This window comes from Phocoena sinus, chromosome 2 (genome assembly GCF_008692025.1).
Source record: "Phocoena sinus isolate mPhoSin1 chromosome 2, mPhoSin1.pri, whole genome shotgun sequence".
Lineage (NCBI taxonomy): Eukaryota > Metazoa > Chordata > Mammalia > Artiodactyla > Phocoenidae > Phocoena > Phocoena sinus.
In genome coordinates this window covers 77595243-77616276 of record NC_045764.1, presented here as the reverse complement: position 1 = coordinate 77616276, position 21034 = coordinate 77595243, and the positions used below count along the sequence as shown (strand labels likewise).

Genomic DNA, 21034 nt, shown 5'->3' with positions numbered 1-21034 from the left:
AGACATCCAAATTGGAAAGGAATAAGTAAAAGTATCTCTGTTTGTAGATGATATGATCTTTATACATAGGGAATCTATAATAAAATTATTAGAGCTAATAAGTGAATTTAGCGAAGTTTCAAGGTCAACACACAAAATTTAGTTTTATTTCTTTACGCTGATGAACAAACCAAAAATAAAATTAAGCAACAACTCAACTTACAGTATCATCCAAAAGAATAAAATACCTAGGAATAAATTTAACTACAAGGTGTAAGACTTGTACACTGGAAACTGCAAAGCACTGCTGAAAGAAATTAAAGAAGACCTAAGTAAAAGGAAAAATATTCAGTGTTCATCCATTGGAAGACTTATTGTTGTTAGGATGGCAATACTCCCCAAAGCAATCTACAGATTCGATGCAATCCCTATCAAAATTCCAATGGCATCTTTTTGCAGAAATGGAAAAACTGATCCTCAAATTTATATGTAACTTCAAGAAATCCCGAATAGCCAAAACAGCATTGAAAAAGAAATGTAAAATTGGAGTACGCATACTTTCCAATTTCAAAACTTAACACAAAGCTACAGTAACCAAAACACTGTGGAACTGGTATAAGGTAGACATATAGACCCATGTGATAGAATTGAAAGTCCAGATAGAAACCCGAACATGTATGACCAATTCATTTTTAACAAGGGTGCCATGACCACTGAGTTAGGAAATACTGTATATCCACATACAAAAGAATGAAGTTGGACCCCCTACCTTACACTATATACAAAAGTTAATTCAAAGTGCGTCAGTAATCTAAGTATAAGAGCTAAAACTATAAACTCTTAGAGGCAAATGTACGGATAAATCTTCATTACCTTGGATTTGACAGTGGATTCTTAGATATGACATTAAAAGCACAAGAAACAAAGGGAAAAATAAGTTAGACTTCATCAATATTAAAAACTTGTGAATCAAAGGACATTATCAAGAAGTGAAAAGACAACCTACAAAATGGGAGAAAATATTTGCAAATCAGATGTCTGATAAGGGTCTAATATACAGAACAGAACATATAAGAACTCTTAGAATACCACAGCAGGAAGGCAACTCAATTCAAAAATGGGCAAAGGACTTGAATAAACATTTTTCCAAAGAAGATACACAAAGGACCCTCAAGCCCAAGAAGAGTTGTTCAGCATCATTAGTCACGAGAGAAATGCAAATCAAAACCACTTTACACCATGAGGATGGCTATAATTTAAAAAACAGAAAGTAACAAGTATTGGTAAGGATGCAGAGAACTTAGAACCATCATACAATGAAGTGTAAAATTGTGCAGTCACCATGGAAAACAGTTTGGCAGTTTCTCCAAAAGTTAGACAGATTTTGCCACGTGACCCAGCAACTCCACTCTTAAGTGTATAACCAAAAGAATTGAAAAGAGATATTCAACAAATACTTGCACACCAATGTTCATAGCAACACTATTCACAATAGTCCAAAGCTGGAGGAAACCAAAATGTTACATCAATGGATAAATGCATAAACAAATTGTAGTATATCTGTCCAATGGAATATAATTCATTCCTAAAAAGAAATGAAGTACTGATACATGCTGCAACATGATGAACTTCAAAAACATTATGCTAAGTGAAAGAAGCTGGATGCAGAAGGTCACATATTAGTTATTCCATTTATATGAAATATTCAAAATAAGTTAAATCCACAGAGACAGAAGCAGATTAGTGGTTGTCAGGGGCTGAAGGAGGGGAGGAATGGAAGTGACTGTTTGAATGGGTATGGAGTTGCCTTTTGGGGTGACAAAATGTTCTGGAACTAGATGGTGATGGTTGCACAACATTATGAATGTACTAAATGTCACTGATTGGAAATTTTAAAATGGTTAATTTTATGTTATGTTAATTCCACCTTAGATTTTTAAGCTGAAACATAAATATTACTTAAAATTATTAAATAGTGTGACAAACTGAAATGAAAGTCTTTCTGGAGGCAGGGACTGGACTATTATGACTAGCAGTATAAAGTTCTACTGATTCTTTCTAACCAGAGCTGAGGTTTATTTCTCAGTACCTTTATGATGCTCAGTAGCTGGAATGACAACTACCAACAGTATGGTGATAACAGTAAGGGGTATTATTGACTGGGAGAATAGTGAATATATGAGAGAAATCACAGGTCTTTTCATTTGAGAGCATCTTCTCAAGTATATCTAACACCCTTTCCAATTGAGGTCTTCCTTTTCCCTCAGCTACCAGAAAGGTTGAAAACAAATTCTGCCAAATTAACTTCATTTGCTTTATGACACGGTCAATTCGTTAGTAGGTCAGGGCTGCTGAATCTCTGGATTTCAGTGAAGTGCTTGACACAGTTTCATGACATCACTATGACATACATTAGGGCTCTCTCCTCAGCCTTGTCATCCTGGACAAGGATAAAAATGGATGATTATTATGGATCAAATATAACAAGATGAATTTTATCAGAGATAAATGTTAAGTCTTGTACTTGGAACCAAAGAACACAAACTGAACAAAGAAACCATTGGAGGGACATGACTTAAGAGCAACTTATACAGTAAAGAGTAACAGGGTGTGATTACTCTTAACCTCTCAGTATGAGCTAGCTAGCACACATGGGTTGTTTAAATGTAGTGTTGAAAGCTACTCTGCATTAATAAGGCCACATCTGGGGCATTATTCTCCATTCTCCTTTGCAAGAGACTTTGACAAATGGAAAATCTAGAGGTCTGTATCAGAGATGGTGAGGAGGACATTCAAACCATGTCATGAGACACAGTTGAAGAAAACAGGAATGGCTAGTCTTGAAAATATTGGCACTCTTCAAACAATGAGAGCTTTCCAAAAAGGAAAAAAAAAAAATGGAAAAAGAACAGAATTGACTACCTTTTTTGGTCATGAAAGCATTCAAGCAAAGACTGAGTGGCCATTTTTCAAAAATGTTCTTGATGATTAAAGAGTGGAACTGCATAGTAACTGAAGTATCTTTCAACCCTCAGAGTGTATGGATCTACATAATTACTAGAAAGCAGGCAACATGAGGATGGGGAAAAAGAGAAAATACAGGTTTAAACTAATGGTCTAATAAAATTCAAGTAAGTACTTAGATACTTCCTAAATTCAAGGGTTTGTTGAAGTTACTATAGATAGTTCAGGAGTGATGTCATTTTCAGATCTGGGTTCATAATCAATGAGAAGATAACTTGTTTTTTTTGGCCTTGTTTTATAGTCTAGTCTCCTGAGACAAGATCTAGGGCTTGGAAGCCCAGCACAAATCTCTTCTTCAGGAAAACCTGGGACACCGTACTACTCATTCTCTGCCACAAGTTCCAGGAGAAGACCACTCCATGACTCTGCAGCACTTGGTAAGTGTATCACACAACAAACCCCATTTTACAAATGTTTCTTCCCTACCCCACTCCCCCTTAGTCTATGCTTCTGGCTGTACTTTTAATTAGAAGAAATTTGGTTTCTTGGGTATCACGATGATATTGGGGCTTATTTACATAAAATAATATATATTTAATAAAAATATTTTTATTTGGTCATCAGTATAAGAGGAACTGAATAGTGAAAAATGGAACTTTAAAATGGGATTAGTTTTTCCTCTTATAATAAAAATGTCATGTACTAATATTAACACCTTATTCTTGACTAAAATTGATATAATGCTCAACAGTTCACAAAGTGGTTTTATAGTATACATTCTCATTTCATCCATACAGCAGTCCTAGTAGTCAGTGGACGTATTACTAGCTTTAACATAAAATTGAGGCTCAAAAGAGGACACATTCATATAACTAGAGGTGATTTATGCAGGATACAATTTAAGATTTTCTGACTCCAAGTCCAATGTTCTTTGCATATTAGTTGCTTCTACTCCCCACTTTTTAAAAAATTGAGGTAAAATTAGCATAACAATTATCCATATTAAAGTGTACAATCCAGAGACATTTAGTATATTTACAAAACTGTACAGCCATCATCTCTAGCTCCAAAACATCACCTCAAAAGGAAACTCAGTAACTATCAAGCATGCAAATCTCATTTTCTTTAGCTTCCTTCTTTTATGTCTTATACATAGCCTAACCAGGCCAATCTGTTTTGTGTTGCTGCTTACAGCAAGCCTCAGGTATACTCTGACACCCTATCCAGTCAGTGTTTAAATGTGGGAATTTTTGGTTATTCTTACCAAAGAATCCTTTATATAAGAAAATTGAAGTTATAAAGCATGTTTATATTAAGGATAGACCAGCTTCTGAAATAAACATAGTCCACCAAAAGAAAGTATGTCCCAGTTATTTGTTCCACAAATACTTGTTGACACCCCTAATTTGTATGTCTACCTCTGTCAAACCTAAATTTTGGTAAAATATCCCTAGCCTTTGGGTCTAGAATATGCTTGAGGGTGTAAAAGGGCACAGTGATGGATTGTCATACTAGGCATAGAAAGCTCTGGTTAGATATGCCCACCTCTCAGTGTTATGGGTGGTTGAGTATATGTACTGTTAGCTCCGATGATTTAGACCACTGCACTCATTAAGGAAATGGTAAGTTAAAGTATCTTTTCTCCATCTCCACTTTTGTTTCCCACCAAATTAGTTAGAGTAAGAACATTCTTTTGAGTCTAGATGTGGCGGTGTCACTCTAGAAAAATATCTGTTAGTATGCTATGTGAGCACACACTGTGATAAAAAGCACTAATATAGACCAGTATACTATTACTAAGAGTTCAAGGAGGAAATAAACTATTGGAATACTGAGGGCAGGGAAGGGGAGTGGATTTCATAAATACTCAAGCTTTCCAGAAATTAAAGCTTATATATTCTTCATTTTCATTTTGATTATGATAATGCTAGGTACTATGGATTATTTCTTCTATGCCAGGTACTGTGTATACATACTGCATCTTTACAAAAACTCTATGAGGTTATAATATTAACGTCATGTTGCAAATAAGGAACCAAGACCCTGGAAGCTAAGTAACTTAGCCAAGCCTTGGTATCCAGGGAGGTGCACTCATCTCCTGGGTGAATACCGTTTAGTGGATTATTATTCCATTCTTTATTGTTATTTCTCAGTCTTAGACACTCTTTCTCGGCATTGCAGTTATCCATAAAATCTCTGAAAGGACTTCAGAGATAATCTACGCCAATCTTAGCATCTTCTCAAGCTATTTAGATGCTTTAGGAAATCAACATTCTGCAAAACAGTATCTAACTTATAATACTCTTGCCACAGTTTTTAATATAAACCTAGTAATAATGGCTAAAATTTATTGTGTTTTCTGTTAGGCACTTCCCTGAGCATCTTTCTGTATTATATTTACTGCAATAACTCCAGGAGGTTATTGTAGGTAACTGAAGTTCTAAGAGGTTAAGTAACTTGCCCAGGCTCACACAGCTGCTGTGTGATGGAGCTGAAATTTGAATCCAATCAGCTTACTCTCTTAACTCTTACACTTTGAAACCTCCCAAAAGTGAACTCTGTATCCTAAGTTCATGATTTTGAATCCAACATTATTTATATAATTGTAGAGTGGCAGCTAATGATGAGATTAAAAAGAAAAATTTCCATTCCCATGGCAGTGAAGAACTGTCCTTATCTAAACAGCAATGTAATTCTACTGCTAACTACCCCAAAAGAGAGTGATGGGCTCCAGACTGATAGGAACAGTTCAGTTGACTCTCTTGGTATGTATGGAGTGTGGCTTTTGCTCAAGGGATACGGTACTAGTTGTGAAAAGTTGGGTTTTAGAAAAGCCTCACAAAGAACAAAAATTTTGCCTGTAAGTTTTATAAATATAGAGTGTGCCAGATGTTGTTTATCTTTGGCACTTTGGTTTTAAGGAAATATAGGCTGCCTCTTGGGGTAGGGAATAGATGCTAATAAGTGTTTTTTTCCTCTTTTTATTGTATAAAATTTTCCATGTGCTACTTACAAAGTTGCTTTTTTAGCTTTGCAGCCTCCTGGGATATTCACTATAAAGATTCCCAGCCCCAATTTAAATGGGTTTCATTCTTTCTTAAACAACTGCATGTTTTATTGTCATATCATTTATGACCCAGGAAAATACCATTTTTACAGTTCTAATTTTTACAGTTTTCAAAAACATTGTAATTAACACCAGCCTTCTTATGCGTTCTCTCTTCTTAATAGTGAACCCCTCTGAAAAATCCTGAATTTGATCCATTATTTGTGTACGATTGGAAAGGTGCAATTAACACCATTTTTTACAATAAATAAGATGAACAAGTATAAATTTTACAGATAAGTAAAAGTAAAATACCAAGTAAGGTCGTTAGGCATATGAAAATATTCATATTCTCCATTATATTAATAAATAATTTGTGTCTTAGAAAGAAATATACTTTAGTTATTTCTTGGAAATAAATATAAACATCCAAGGATAAAATTGTATAATAATTAGTGCTGAAGTTGCAGTTTTAACCACACATTGTTAAAGTAAATGTTCTTATAGAATACTTATAGGATGATATCATACATGACAATGCCTGTATCTAATAGTTTATGTAGCATATCTCAGATATTATTATAACCTTAATTTTTCAGTTATTAAATTTTATTTCAAATTTTTAACATAATACCTTGTAGCATTAGCTTTTAGTTTATTTAATATGCTTTTAAACCTAATTCTCAATGTGATATGAACACTAAATTTGTGTCTCTCTTAAGGAGTCATTATTAAACTGACCTGTTGTACCAAATGCCCCTCTGCAAATGAGCTGAGATAAATGATGTAAAGTGCCTAATATGGAACCTTGCACATAATAGGTGCTTAAGGAATATTATTCCCTTTTCTCACACATGCTTATTGGTTTGTTATTTTCTTTCTTGTTTTACTTTGCTGTCATCTTCCCAAACTTATGGGATATGTATTTCAGAATATGTCACTTCATTAGGAGTACCTGTTTTGCACTGGAACCAGTTAGAAAGAATGAGACCCCTATCCCTGTATTCCCTTACTTACTTCTAAATGCTGGAAGACAAGAAAGGTACTAGGAGGAAAAATTCTTTCCTGCTCATTTGAAGTCTGAAACTTTTCTAATATGAATGCTGATGAAATATACTGTTTCCCACGTGCAGATCCTTTGCAAGCAAAGAAAGTCAGAAAGGTGCCTCCTGGCTTGCCTTCTTCTGTAAGTACCCATTTTTTTTGACTTTGTGGTAAACAAACTGATATCACGTATTCAGTATCTGCTGGCTGTAAGGATACATTTGGTTGGTATCAGTAGGCACACTTCACATAGTAACTGTTCTCTACTTAATGGAATCACTGATTGAGTTAAATCCAAATTCAGTGTTAGGTTTTTAAGATTTCTCTTCAATGATTTGTAGCTTACTCATATGCTTTTACTCCATGGCCCTGTCATTTGAATTCCCCTCTTGGGAAGAGGACTAGGCTGGTAGCTGTCAAAGAAGATCTCCTGTACAGGTCTTTTGATGTTTAATTAGTCATTATGTTGCTGAACAGGAGGACAGACAGAGATTAATAGCTGAGAATCTTAGAAATTTACATTTGTAATAATCCCAATGGAGCTAAAGACATTAAGATTCGGAGGACATGTTCGGCTCAGCTTGCCTCAGTAGGACTGAGGTTATTAATATGCATAAATCACCAAGTCAGATGTTCATTGTGAAGCCCTTGTGGATTTTAAAGCCTTCATTAAGCCTTTCCTAACTTCAGCCTAGCATCAGGAAAGCTTTCAAGCAGCTAGTTTGTTGATCCCTCTTTGCTCAAAAATGTATCCTTTGAGAATAAAGAGCTTTCATGAAGGAGGTTGGAAAGGTTTGGTGAACAACCGTTAATGGCCATGATAATCAAATGCTGTAGGGGTGTTTGTGCTATTAAGTATACTTTATTCTGTTAAAGAGTAAAAGTATTTGTAAATGAACCTATATCATAAATCCACCTACAATTTAAAAATCCCTGGTGTGAAGAGGGAAGATTTTTTTTTTCCTCTCCCGTTTCTTAGAACAAATGGGGAGTGGGGCTTTTGGATTGAGGCCCCATGCCTTGTAGGGTACATCTCTTTGTTGTGTAAATGGATGTTGGCCTTTTATTTGGCAGTACTTAACACATGGGCGCAGGTGCTGCTGGGTGAGTCACAGCTCATCGAAGTATACACTGAATGGAATATCTGGCTTGGCAAGTAGTAATCTAGAAGGAACAGCATGGGTCTGAGCTTTTTATTTTTTATTAAGGCTGAAGTAGAGATACCATCTTTTTGGTTGTTTGCCTTCCTTCTTTCCTATGTTCTTCCCCCTCCTTCTCTTCCATGTGATACATGAAAACTCAAATTTGAAATCCTCAAATTTGACTTCCAGATGGATCTGAGTTTTATGCAGCCTAGGGCAGCTGTGCTCTGAACCTGCAGCTTACCTGGAAGGTTGGATTGCAGCTGCAGGCATTCTTAAAAGCTTTTGCTTGCATAAGCACTTGGACCCACTAGAGACTGAATAGCTGCTTGATAAACAAAATGAACACAATGCCTCAAATCATTATTCCCAAAGACAGGATTTTTTTTCAGCGACAGCTAAAAATAGTTGGGCAATTTACATTTTAACAGTTGTGTGCTGTGCAGGGGTAGGTGGTTTAACAGCATAACATGATTTCTGCTAGATTAACGGAAGTCATATTTAAAACTGACAGAACAGCTAAAACATGTAACTGCGATTTTTTGGGTAATTTGTTACTATAATTCTATGAGAGTAATAGAAGTTAAATTACATATTAATATTTAGTATAACTGCACAGGTTTTAAAAAATACCAGATTAGTAAATGAAAAATTCATCTCATTTCTTTGCCTGACATTAATTTTAAGAAACAGTATATTTTTGTTGTTTCATAGTTCTTTCATTTTTAAAACAAAAGGGCAAAATGGACAGAACAACCTGGAGGTTGTTGAATAAACACTGGAGGTCACCAGTGTTCCTTGCAATCCTAATCAAAACAACATTCACTACCTGGAGGTAATTCTCTGTATTGTCTCAGGTGTTAAGGATGAGCCAAGGAGAGGGGGAAAGCCAGTGAATTCTCATGAAACTGATTTCTTTGAGAACCATTAGAAAATTTCACAAGTCAAGCCTACTTATATATTGTATTACTAGCTTCTTTACTTGGGATTTATTAGATATTTGTATAGAAAATATTAGAAATTATTATTTTCAATTCTGTACTTAACATCAGCATCAAACATGATCATACTGCTTTGAAACCATGCTGAAAATAGTATTTAAGTGTATTGAATGTTATTAAGGATATATAAATGATAAATGCGTTTTAATTAAAAGCATATTTTAGATTAAATGCTATGTTGAAATCTCAGGTTTTTAAAAGAGAATTTTTTTAAACTTTAAAAACTGGTACTTTGATAAATGATACCAAAATAATAAACCGAGAACACTTATTGTTACACTACTTACCTTTTCAGTGTCTAAAACAAATGGAATTTAAAGTAATGGTTTTCTATTTGGATGCTTTTACTGAAATATATGTAATTCATAGGACTTTATCAATGTGAATTATTTTTTACAAATGGGTATAAAAATGAAAATGGACTATGTATATTTTATTTCATGATCATTTGAATATCCTACTTCCCAAACTAGAAACTTGACCGTAACATCTCAGATTTCACAGTTTGCTGCTTGTGCAGTCAACCTTTAGTCATCTGTAAAATACATGTTACCTTTACTAAAAAAAGAGTGAAAGAGCTAGGTTGGTATCATACTGCTCACACCACTACAGAGAACAACAGGCAGTGTTACTTAACATGCAAAGCCATGATAATCTACATAATTTGACCATAGACCATTGGTTAGAGGCCTTTTCTTTTTCTAATCCATGATATGTATTTAGGTATCATAATTACAAACCTCAGCTCCCCTATTCCTCACTGCAGAACAACTGAATGGTAACTTATGTCTGGATGAAGGTCCGATAACGGTGTATTGACATTCTTAAAGCAGTATGGTCACTAAGGTTAAGAAAATGGTCTGTTCAAATCTGCTGGCTTAGTTATTGATTGATTGTATGACCCTGGACTTGTCAGTTAGCCTTAGGAAGTTTGAACTGGGAAATCTAAAGTTCCTTTCAGGTCTAAAATGTTACATTCTTAGGGTTTTAAAATTAATATGCTCTATACATAACCAAAAGGTGTAATGGGCATAGTTTCTTCCTACCGATGAAAAAATGGTGTTCTTAAGCACATTACATTTTCCACTTGCTTCTCTAGACAGGTTGAAATATTGAACAAAGTGAACTACTGTAGCAGCAACAGTAGAGCGATGCCTGGACATTGAATTCGAACATACAAGCACACCATCATTGCCTGCAGGGAACTAGTGTGAGAAACAAGCATTTAGTGAATTAATTACATGTATTTCAGTGAGGCAAGTAAAGGTGTGTACCAAGTACTCTGGAAACATAGAGTAGGTGGAACTAACTCTGCCTTGGGAAGTACTAATGGCCTCAGGAGTTGACATTTGAACTCTGTCTGGGAAGATTAGTAGCAGTCGATACAGGTAAAAGGCATAGACATGTAAAAAAATAAACACACTCTTAGGCCACATCTAGAAGTACAGCATTATTGAGTTCTGTACCAAATATAACCTTTATGCTTTTCCTATAGCAGACCCGCTCTCCCACTCCAGAGGAAGATTGAGGAACACATAAGACCAGCTCAGATATGAAAAGAGATAAATTGTCATAGCAGTCTACCCTGGATAAAAGCCTAAAGTCTCCTGGCCTGTAGATAATAGGAGGCATTTGTAGTTGTTAAGATTATCTGGGAGTCTTTCTGAAGGTATGGGTGTGCTTTGACTTTTCAGGATGTTTTCTTTCCTTTTTAGGGCTCCTGAACCTCCCCTCTCCTTCTTTAACCACCGCCTCTAGTCTTTGTTCTTTGTATATACACAAGCTGTTTTTCATCTTTATCAAATTTTTACTGAGATAAAACATTTAAGGAAATTTTGAAACACTGGGTAGGGATTGGGAGCAACTGTGATTTTTTTCCTAGTAATTTGTGGGAAAAAGTGAAACATTTGCATTATATTTGTTAGCATCCTTTACAGCCTCAATTTCACTGTGTTAGAGTAACACATATCTTACATGTGTGAGCATCTGTGCTAACCATTATCTGTATCATCTTAATCTTTAATCTTCACCACACCAATCTGTAAGATACCTAATATCCTCTTCTTACAGATGAGGAAATTGAGACTCAGAAATACTAAGTAACTTGCCCAAGATTACACATACAGCCAAAGATTACAACCTAATTTAATATAGAAGACCATTTTCTTTTGAATGTTAAAACATGTTGTGTATCTTGGTGTACTCATAAGGTATCTTGGTTAGTATATTAAATTTAAAACAGTTTATTCTGTCAGTTATATTTTTCTTGATCAAATTTATTAATTGGTTTGTTGTTTAAAGACCTACCACCATCTTGAAAGGATGACGTAGAAAAGCACAGACTTCCTAGTCAAGCAGATGGGTTTTATCTGGCCTCAGCTGCTTTTTGTTTCGTAACCTTAGAGAAATTGCTTTTAAGTTCTCTGAACACGAAATTTCTGTTTGTAAAAGGAGATAGTAATGCTTATCTCAAGTGTTAGTATGAGGGTATTATGTGCCTTACATGTGCCTAGTATATAATAGACACTCAGTAAATGTTCTTTATTTTTTTCTAGTTCCTACCACTATAGCCTGCAATTTAAAGGAATTTTAGCATTTCATGTTTACCGTTTTTTTTTTTCCTTGGCTGTGCCTCATGGCTTATGGGATTTTAGTTCCCCGACCAGGGATCAAACCCGGGCCCTTGGCAGTGAGAGCGTGTGAGTCCTAACCACTGGACCACCAGGGAATTCCCATACCATATTTTGTTGAAAAGTTTGAAAACATAAGGAAAGGTAAATATTATGGTAAAAAAAAAGTATTTACTTGCATATGTAATGTATGTGCCTGGCACATAGTGAGTAGTAAATTGTAGCTGCTATTGTTAAGAAAGCATTCATTTTCAGGAAAGGAACCTATAGAAGGAGGAAAAATTGATTGAATTAATTCCTGCCTAGAATTCATACTAATTAGTTTTGTCTTCTGAACTATCAAGAGTCTATGCTTTTTTTTTCCTTTATTTTATCATTGGTTGAACATCTTTATGGTCCTCTAAAGCATTTCTCAGATGGAGGGAAGTTTCTTTGTTCTTTATTTCTTTTTTTTTTTTTTTTTTTTTTTTTGGCACGCAGGGCACGAACCCGCATCCCCCGCATCGGCAGGCCGACTCCCAACCACTGCGCCACCAGGGAAGCCCTGTTCTTTATTTCTTAACTTGATGTTATATAGTATTTCCAAACATAGATCTTTTTTTAAAAATGCCTGCAGAAAATGCAGAATCCTGAAGAAGGAAGCAAGACACTTCCAAGATTTTTATCACCAGAAAGTAAATATCTATACAGATTTCAGAATACCTTTATATCCAAGTTGTGATCTTGTTCAGTAGCATTTGAAAACATCTTTTGAACATCATCATGCTCTGCATCAAAATGGCATGTCTTATTCATTTTTTTTTTAATTTATTTATTTATTTTTGGCTATGTTGGGTCTTTTGTTGCTGCACATAGGCTTTCTCTAGTTGCGGCCAGCGGGGGCTACTCTTTGTTGCGGTGCCCAGGCTTCTCATTGCGGTGGCTTCTCTTGTTACAGAGCACGGGCTCTAGGCGCGCAGGCTTCAGTAGTTGTGGCACACGAACTCAGAAGTTGTGGCTCATGGGCTCTAGAGCTCAGGCTCAGTAGTTGTGGTGCACGGGTTTAGTTGCTCCACAGCATGTGAGATCTTCCTGGACCAGGGCTCAAACCTATGTCCCCTGCATTGGCAGGCGGATTCTTAACCACTGCACCACCAGGGAAGTCCGGCATGTCTTCTTCATTTTGAACATAACTGGTTTATAGTCCCACACATAGGCTGATGACACAATCTCTTTGTTTCTTAGTCAAATATCATGCTAGTCTTTGTCCTCTGTCTTTAAGTGTGTATATATTATCCCACAAAAGCTGTAAGTTTATCAGATAATTGCTTTAATTTTTTTGAGAGTTTGAGATTTAAACTCTCAAAGTATATTTTACCTCCCTACCCATCATGAAAACATTTTTTTATGATTCTTCCCTCACAAGGAACTTTATTGTTTCTGAGATAAATCAAAGCAGCTTAGACACCACCTTTTCTTGCTTTGCTGCGGACAGGTACAGAGCTCTGTAGCCTTTGAATTGGTAATTGACTATAGTTTAGGAAATGACCTTCCTTTCTGCCAAATTTTTGTAGGATTTTATTTTATTGGGAATGGCTTTTTTTAATTAATGTGGATTTTTTGTCATTTTTAGTATTAAATTTTCTATTTTAGGGACACCTCTTGAGATAATTGGAGATATTCTGAGGTGTTTCTAAATCACAAAGCCCACTAAACATGTACCGTGACCTAGCATTTTCATGTACATACTAAATATAATTAGTAAGAATATTAAATAGAAAAGTCAGAATATTAAATTTTGAGGGTGACTAAAGTGAGGATTTTTTTTTTAAATAGGAAAGGGAGGACAGATACAACTTTCTGGGGCTGATATAAATGAATAACTTGGAAAAGTACCACTTGAAAGATTAGTGGTTATCTGAACCAGTAAGAAAAAGGTCAAGGGTAGAACTATAGAGATATTGTTACCTCCAGTTTATCCACAAAAATAGTGAGATAAGCTACAAATGTATCTGTGGGAGTGTTCTGTGGAAGTTATTAGGAAGCTAGGGTAGCAGTGTATTTGTAGACAATTATCCGAGACCCTTAACTAGCAAGAATCCTAGTTGATTCTAGAATAAACAGTATTTACATGCAGTACCAGCTTAAGCTAAACTTCATAAAGTGAACACTCCAGTTCCTGAACGTGAGTGGGAATAGATATTTGCTTAGCTCCTTTAGCAGACAAGCCCATAGGGTGCACAACAACTAGGTACTTAAGAGTTTCTTATTTCGAACTGTTAGATAAGCTATCTCTGTTTGAAGGCTACCTTGATATAAAATTTCCAAACAGACTGATTCTTTCTCTGACCTTACAGGTCATTCTAGCAGGAAAATCTTAGTACCTAAAGCGAATGGTTCTATAATCCATTCCAAACTCATATTCAGTTTGGTCATTGAATGAAAGATTTTCTTCATACATTAATAAGAAGAAATAGCCACTGTTTATGCTGACAGTAACTACTGTTCAGAACAGTGTCAGACTTGTATCAGTGTAGATAATGGGCTTTTAATCCATAGTTCTAAAATGTTGGTTTTTTGTAACAAGCCAGTCCATCTTTGATCTGATTTCAAGTCAAAAAAAAAAGGAAAAGTTACCAGCGAGGAAGTCTTCTGTATCTGTTTGTACTGATGTGATGGTACAACCACAGTGATATTTGTTATTTTCTGACCTTTCTATTTCTTTTTAAAGAAGGAAGAACATGGCTGAATTTCAGAACCAGCTTTTACGATTTATTGAACTCAGCTGCTATATTTTAGATCTTTGAGACTTTACAAACCAGATGTAGGATAAGCCCCAATGTGTGTGTGTGTGTGTGTGTGTGTGTGTGTGTGTGTGTGTGTGTGTGTGTGTGTGTGTGTGTAATTTGTATGGTTTTTAAAGGATATGTGGTTGAATTCTATAAATGCTTTCAGATGTTAAGCCCACTGTTTTGTCATTCAGCATCAGTAGAACCATGAAGTTTTTTTGTTTCGTTTTTTATCTAATACAATTTCTTCAAGTATAGGAAAGAAGGAATAAATTAAGAAACTCCAAGTTTCTTAATTTAAGCCCCAAGTTTGGGGCTCTGGATTTCATTCTAGGTTAGGGAAGGCATTTATATCCTAAGTAATTTGCTGACATGAAATTTGCCATCGTCGATATTTCCTTTGTTTAACCAGTGATGATTTTAGTTTGAAAAGTCATTTAGTGTACTTGTATGATAACTAATTTCAAGGAGTGTAATCTATGCTATATAGATAAGTTCATACTTAGACTTCTAAGCAGTTTAAAAACATTACTAGTTCCAAGATAGTTCCTTATTTGTATTCATTGAATAGATTTTTAAACAAGTTTTTTTTTTTTTTTTTTTTTTTTTGATTGCACCAGGTCTAATTTGTGGCAGGCGGGCTCCTTAGCTGTGGCTTGCAGGCTCCTTAGTGTGGCATACAGACTCTTAGTTGCAGCATGCATGTGGGATCTAGGTTCCTGACCAGGGATTGAACCCCAGCCCCCTGCATTGGGAGTGCAGAGTCCTAACCACTGCGCTACCAGGAAAGTCCGATTTTAAACAAATTTTAAAGTGTTAGCCCTTCAAAGTTTTTGTCTTTTTTATTATCTGCATTTAAGACATAACCCAATATATGTATAATATGACAACATTTTATTAATTTTCAAAAGTAATTTGGTTCTAGAAATTGTTTCTGGAAAATTTGCTAGAATCTGCTATCTCTTTCTTATAGCCTGTATTTCTACTCTTCCTCAGTGTGCTAGACCAGGAGTCAGCAAACTTTATGTAAAGGGTTCTGTTGTCAATCTGCTCACCTTTGTGAGTCAGACAGTCTCTGTCACAACTATTCAGCTCTGCTGTTGGAGTGTGAAAGCAGCCACAGATGATACATAAATGAATGGGCATGACTGTGTTCCAGTAAAACTTTATTTGTAAAATCAGGTGGTAAACCTGATTTGGCCCACAACTATAATTTGCCAACCTCTGCATTAGACTTAAAGACCATAAGTGTATGCCTAGAGTAGATATATTCTTACCTTCTTCATAAATATACTTCCCGTGAAAAACAGACCCAAAGAGAAACAAAATAAAACCCTGTTTTTTGTTTGTTTTTTAGATCCATTACATGATATAAATTAGTCCCTTCATCATTTCCTTAAGGCCCTAGGCACATTGATAGAAACTTTCCAGGACAGTTATTTGCCTTAAAATGTACCTGACTAGGATGGTGGAAGAACCTCAATATATAAAGTGGATGCTACGAAGTCATAATTTTTCTAGGATTTAAATGTCACATTAGGTAATAATATGCAGAAGTTTATGACATCAAAAATAAGTCCACATAGAGATATATTAGAAAATGTTTATTTGAAACAATTGGGTTTAAAGTATTTAAATAATTTGACTTTGATATAAAGAATTCTATTATAATTTTTTCCTTGAACTTATATATACATGTGTCTAATCACCATCTTTTATCCTGGTCCATCTTCCTCATAGAACCCAAAGCTAAAAAAGTAGTTCCTAGAAGCTTGAGAATCAGTTCCAACCCATGTATGATTGTGAGACAGATTCTGTTGAAACACATGACATGTCTCTCTAAACCTAAAAGCTTCATTCAAAACTTAAGAGAGGAGGGCTTCCCTGGTGGCGCAGTGGTTGAGAGTCCGCCTGCCAATGCGCAGGGGACACGGGTTCCTGCCCCGGTCCGGGAAGATCCCACATGCCGCGGAGCGGCTGGGCCTGTGAGCCATGGCCTCTGAGCCTGCGCGTCCGGAGCCTGTGCTCCGCAACGGGAGAGGCCACAGCAGTGAGAGGCCCACGTACCTACCGCAAAAAAAAAAAAAACAACTTAAGAGAATCTTCACTTAGATGACTAGAAAACTCACAATCTCTATAAATTTAAGTGAATATTTATGGTTCTTATTTAGTTGTTTTTTTTTAGTTTTATGATAGCTAGTGTTAATAAATAATACTTCATAAATAAGTAATAAAACTTCTCAAGTTTTCCAACTTGAGCTTGATAATTTTTTAAACCATAAAACTTGACATAATTGAAATTATCAATATGTTTTTCAACATTACCGAAGATACTTATAAATTTCAAAAAACAGTAATTTGAATGAGAATTAGAAATTTATTGCTACTAGAGTGGGCTCCATTTAGTAAATTTCCACTGAGAGAAATATGAATTCATTCTGATAAAGTTAGTGAATGTAAAGTGCTTATTGTGAATTAAGAATTCTTCTAGGCTTTAGATATTTAAGTAATAATAAACCATGGACCTTGTACCCTGTCTTCAAGATGCTTACGGTCAAAAGGTAACTTTGACCTTTGGAAATAAGTTAACTTTAAAATTTTTTTCATCTGAGTGATTATCGCCCCCTGGGCACATAGTGAAGTATCCAGGAAATGCTTTTTGAATTAAATTAAGAGGATAAAAATAAATACTGTGAAGCTATTATTTTATGTTATCTATGATGGGGAACATCACCTTTTAATGACTTCCTGCTCCAAGCTGTACTTTTCAACTTTCTCCTACTCTGGCTGTTCCAAATGATCAAAAATATGTTAACTTGCTTTTTTTGTATAAGACACTGAACTATTTGTCCTATTTTTTTCCTCAGGTGTGCAGTTAACTCCTAATTATACACAATAATAGGAATAAATTTGCCCCCCAAGTGGTAAATTACCAGTAATTCAGCCATAACTCTACAGTGTGCTGGGATTGACGTAGTTAACAATGTAGTGTCATGATCCTCATGTGACAGATGAGGATGGAAAACCATAATACAGGAAACCTTTTTCTAAAGGAAAAAAAATTATGGTTTCATTGACATAAAAGTAAAACAGTGGTTATCTTCCCATATTAAATTGCTCATACTAAAATTGTCTTCAAGAATTTGATCATTTCTTACCACCTGCTGCTGTCTTCATTATCCAAGCCACTTTTATCTCTTTCCTGAATTAAAGCAGCATCTTCCCAACTGACCTCCCAATTTTCCTTAAATCATTTTTTTTAATACAGGACAATCCCTTTAAATTTTAAGTCAGATGATATTCTTCTGCTCAAAATCCTCCAACAGCATCTCGTATCTGCAAAACCAAAGTCCTTAAAATGGCTTTCAAGACCCTTCTTGTCTGTTTTCTGCTACCTCCCAGACTTCATCTTCCACTAATTTATCCCTCTAGCCTTCTGCCCTCTTTACTGCTCCTTAAAGATATCAAGCACCGTCCTGCCTCAGGGCCTTTGCATTTACTCTTCTCTCTGCCAGAGCACACCTCCCTTAGTACCCATATAGCTAGTTTCCTTATATACTTTTCTCTTTGATCACATATCACTTTATCACTGGGGAATCTTTCCTGACCATCCTCTATAAAATGGCAACATGCCCCATATTCCCCTCTCTCCTTTCCTGCTATAATTTTCTTTGAAACACTTACTACCATCTGATGTACTATAATTTATTCTTTATCTGTCTTACCCAGGAGAATTTTGATAAAACAGGGATTTTACTTATGTTGTTTATTGCTTTATCAGCAGCTCCTAGGTGCATAATAGATGCTCAGTGAATAGTTGTTGAATAAATGAACAAACTTAAATGATTAGCAATACAACCATAGTTGTTCTTTCTTCCTGGATCATACTCATTTGACTCAGAGAAGGTATAAACAACATACTGAACAATCTGAAATTAACATATTCTTCAAGGAGAGCTACAAGTATATTTTAACTATCTATACTGTAAGATGTTTAACATGGTTAAACTTTGTAAAAGCTTTTCAGGGAGAAAAAAAAAGCTCCAGTTTTTCATCAGAAAAGTGGAAGTGTTTTCTGTGGCAAAGATCACTGGAATTCTTCCCATTTACATAGGCATAGTCTTACTCTCAGTTAGATACATCACATGCTAGGAAGACCTGAATTTGGTTTTTCCATGTGTGGACTTAGCATTAATAATTGTGATCCTGTATTCATATCTTTATTCCAATTTTAACAATAGTAACACAGTTTGAATCTTTTTAATATTTCAGTCTCAAATAACCAGTGTTAGAGCCCCCCAGTGTTCCTCAAGATCACACAGCTGGGGTTTCCCTGGTGACACAGTGGTTAAGAATCCACCTGCCAGTGCAGGGGACACAGGTTCGAGCCCTGGTCTGGGAAGATCCCACATGGCGCAGAGCAACTAAGCCCATGCACCACAACTACTGAGCCTGTGCTCTAGAGCCATGAGCCACAACTACTGAGCCCACGTGCCTTGAGCCTCTGCTCCGCAACAAGAGAAGCCACTGCAATGAGAAGCCCGCACACCACAACCAAGAGTACACCCCACTCACCACAGCTAGAGAAAGCCTGCGTGCAGCAGCGAAGACCAATGCAGCCAAAAATAAATAAGTAAATAAATTAATTTTTAAAAAAAGATCATACAGCTGTAAAGGTACTGTGGTACTGCTACATGCTTTTCACCCTTTATTCTTGTATTATACCCTGTAAACTATCCAACCTATGTATTCATTACAGCCACCTTTGTCTATAATCCACATAATCTCTTTTATGATGTACTAAATTCTCCAGCCAAAAGGCACAAAGAAGCAAATCACAGGCCCAACTTCTTTATTACCGAACAGTGCAGGAGCCACAGCCTACTTAGTTAAGATGAGCTCTCTTAAGTTAAGGATTGTCTCCTTAACTCTTGTTGCCTACTAAAATTATAACAAAGCCACCTCTGTAGAGGCTTACATGTTTATTTGAAGAATATGGCCAAAAATCTTTATTTTCCCGGTGGTGCTGTGTTAAACATAAAATGTCTGACCTGTAGATCAAACTGCACGTTATTAAGAAACCAAAATTGTTACCGAGCTAATTAGATGACAGAATTAGGTAAGAGTTGTTACCTATTGGTAAGATGTCAACCCTTTTCATTTTTTTTTTTACCATTTTATCCTAGACACTACAGAGCTATTTAAAAAGATGTTAGTTTTAAACGAAAATATTACTAGAAATACATAACTAAACCCCTTGTAAAGATAATTCACTTGCCAGCGTATAAATGTTACTAGAATACAAGCATTTGGACTCTTAGCTTAGAATTGAGAAGTTGTAATAATGTTTTTGATTCCCTATCTGATCAACCTTTCATTTCATGTGAGGCTCTGGGCTTTTACCTGTGCCACTTGCAGATATGATTATAAAAATACAATTTAAGGTTGGTGTGTGGACATTAGGTATCATCTATGCCAGTGAGTCATAACCTGGGTCTTCAAAATTAGTAATACAAAATGTAAATATTTCAGAAAACCTAACAACTTGTGTAATTTACTGAAATAAATTATCCGTGCTATCAGATTTCTTTCACTAGAATTAGCTCAGCATGGCAGTGCTTCATTTTCCTTTTAATCAGAAGTTCTGAATGGGAGTTGCATGGCTTTTTTTTAACAGGGAAAAATATTCATTATAACTCAAGAAAAGTTTGGGAGACAAAAATCTTTCAGAATAGGAATTCAGTGTTTGGGGGTGGAGTAGGTAATAAAAGGTTTTACTGTTGGTGAAATGGCTAGGAAATGTTTGGCCTAGTTTAATTCCTGAGTTTTCCAGAAATGGAAACTCAGACTCAGGGAAATTCAGTGACCTCGCCTAAGCTCTCATGCTTCCTAAGAAGCAGAGCTAAAACCCGAATCCCTGTCTCCTAACTCCTAGTCTATGCTCTTTTTCATCATATGGTATGACGCCACAGTGTCTGGAACCTGAGCAGCTTATCTCATGTTACAGAGTACTAATGAGTGGTAGGGAGAATTATTCTGCCCTACTGTAAGTATTTGTGATAGAGATGCATAGAACAAGTAGCTTAACACATTTTCTTCTTTCAGAGTTTTGTGACTGTGTTTCCCAACCTGTCTGGTAAGGAACATTTGTTGGGGTGGCATATTGCCTTTACCAGTGAAGCATACTAAGTAAGCATTACTGAAACTTTCGTTTTGCTTTAAACTGGCACTATCTCCCATCTCCTCCCCTGCTTATTATACCATCCTCATATATGTTTTCAAACTGAAGTATTACTTGGCTTTTGTTGAGAGTTGGTCACCAGAATTTAATGGTTAGAAATCATTCTCTTTTTTCTTTTCCTTTTTTTTTTTTCCGGTACGCGGGCCTCTCACTGTTGCAGCCTCTCCCGTTGCGGAGCACAGGCTCCGGACGCACAGGCTCAGCGGCCATGGCTCACGG

General features: G+C 35.8%; 1 protein-coding gene across 1 annotated transcript in view; it reads left to right on the top strand.

Annotated features, from left to right (window-relative positions):
• The window catches only part of TCF12 (transcription factor 12), a 393445-nt gene that overhangs the window by 303888 nt on the left and 68523 nt on the right, over positions 1-21034 (top strand). Inside the window, 2 exon segments of the mRNA XM_032621190.1 lie at positions 3245-3380; positions 7123-7175. Coding sequence (XP_032477081.1) covers positions 3245-3380; positions 7123-7175 — 189 coding nt within the window.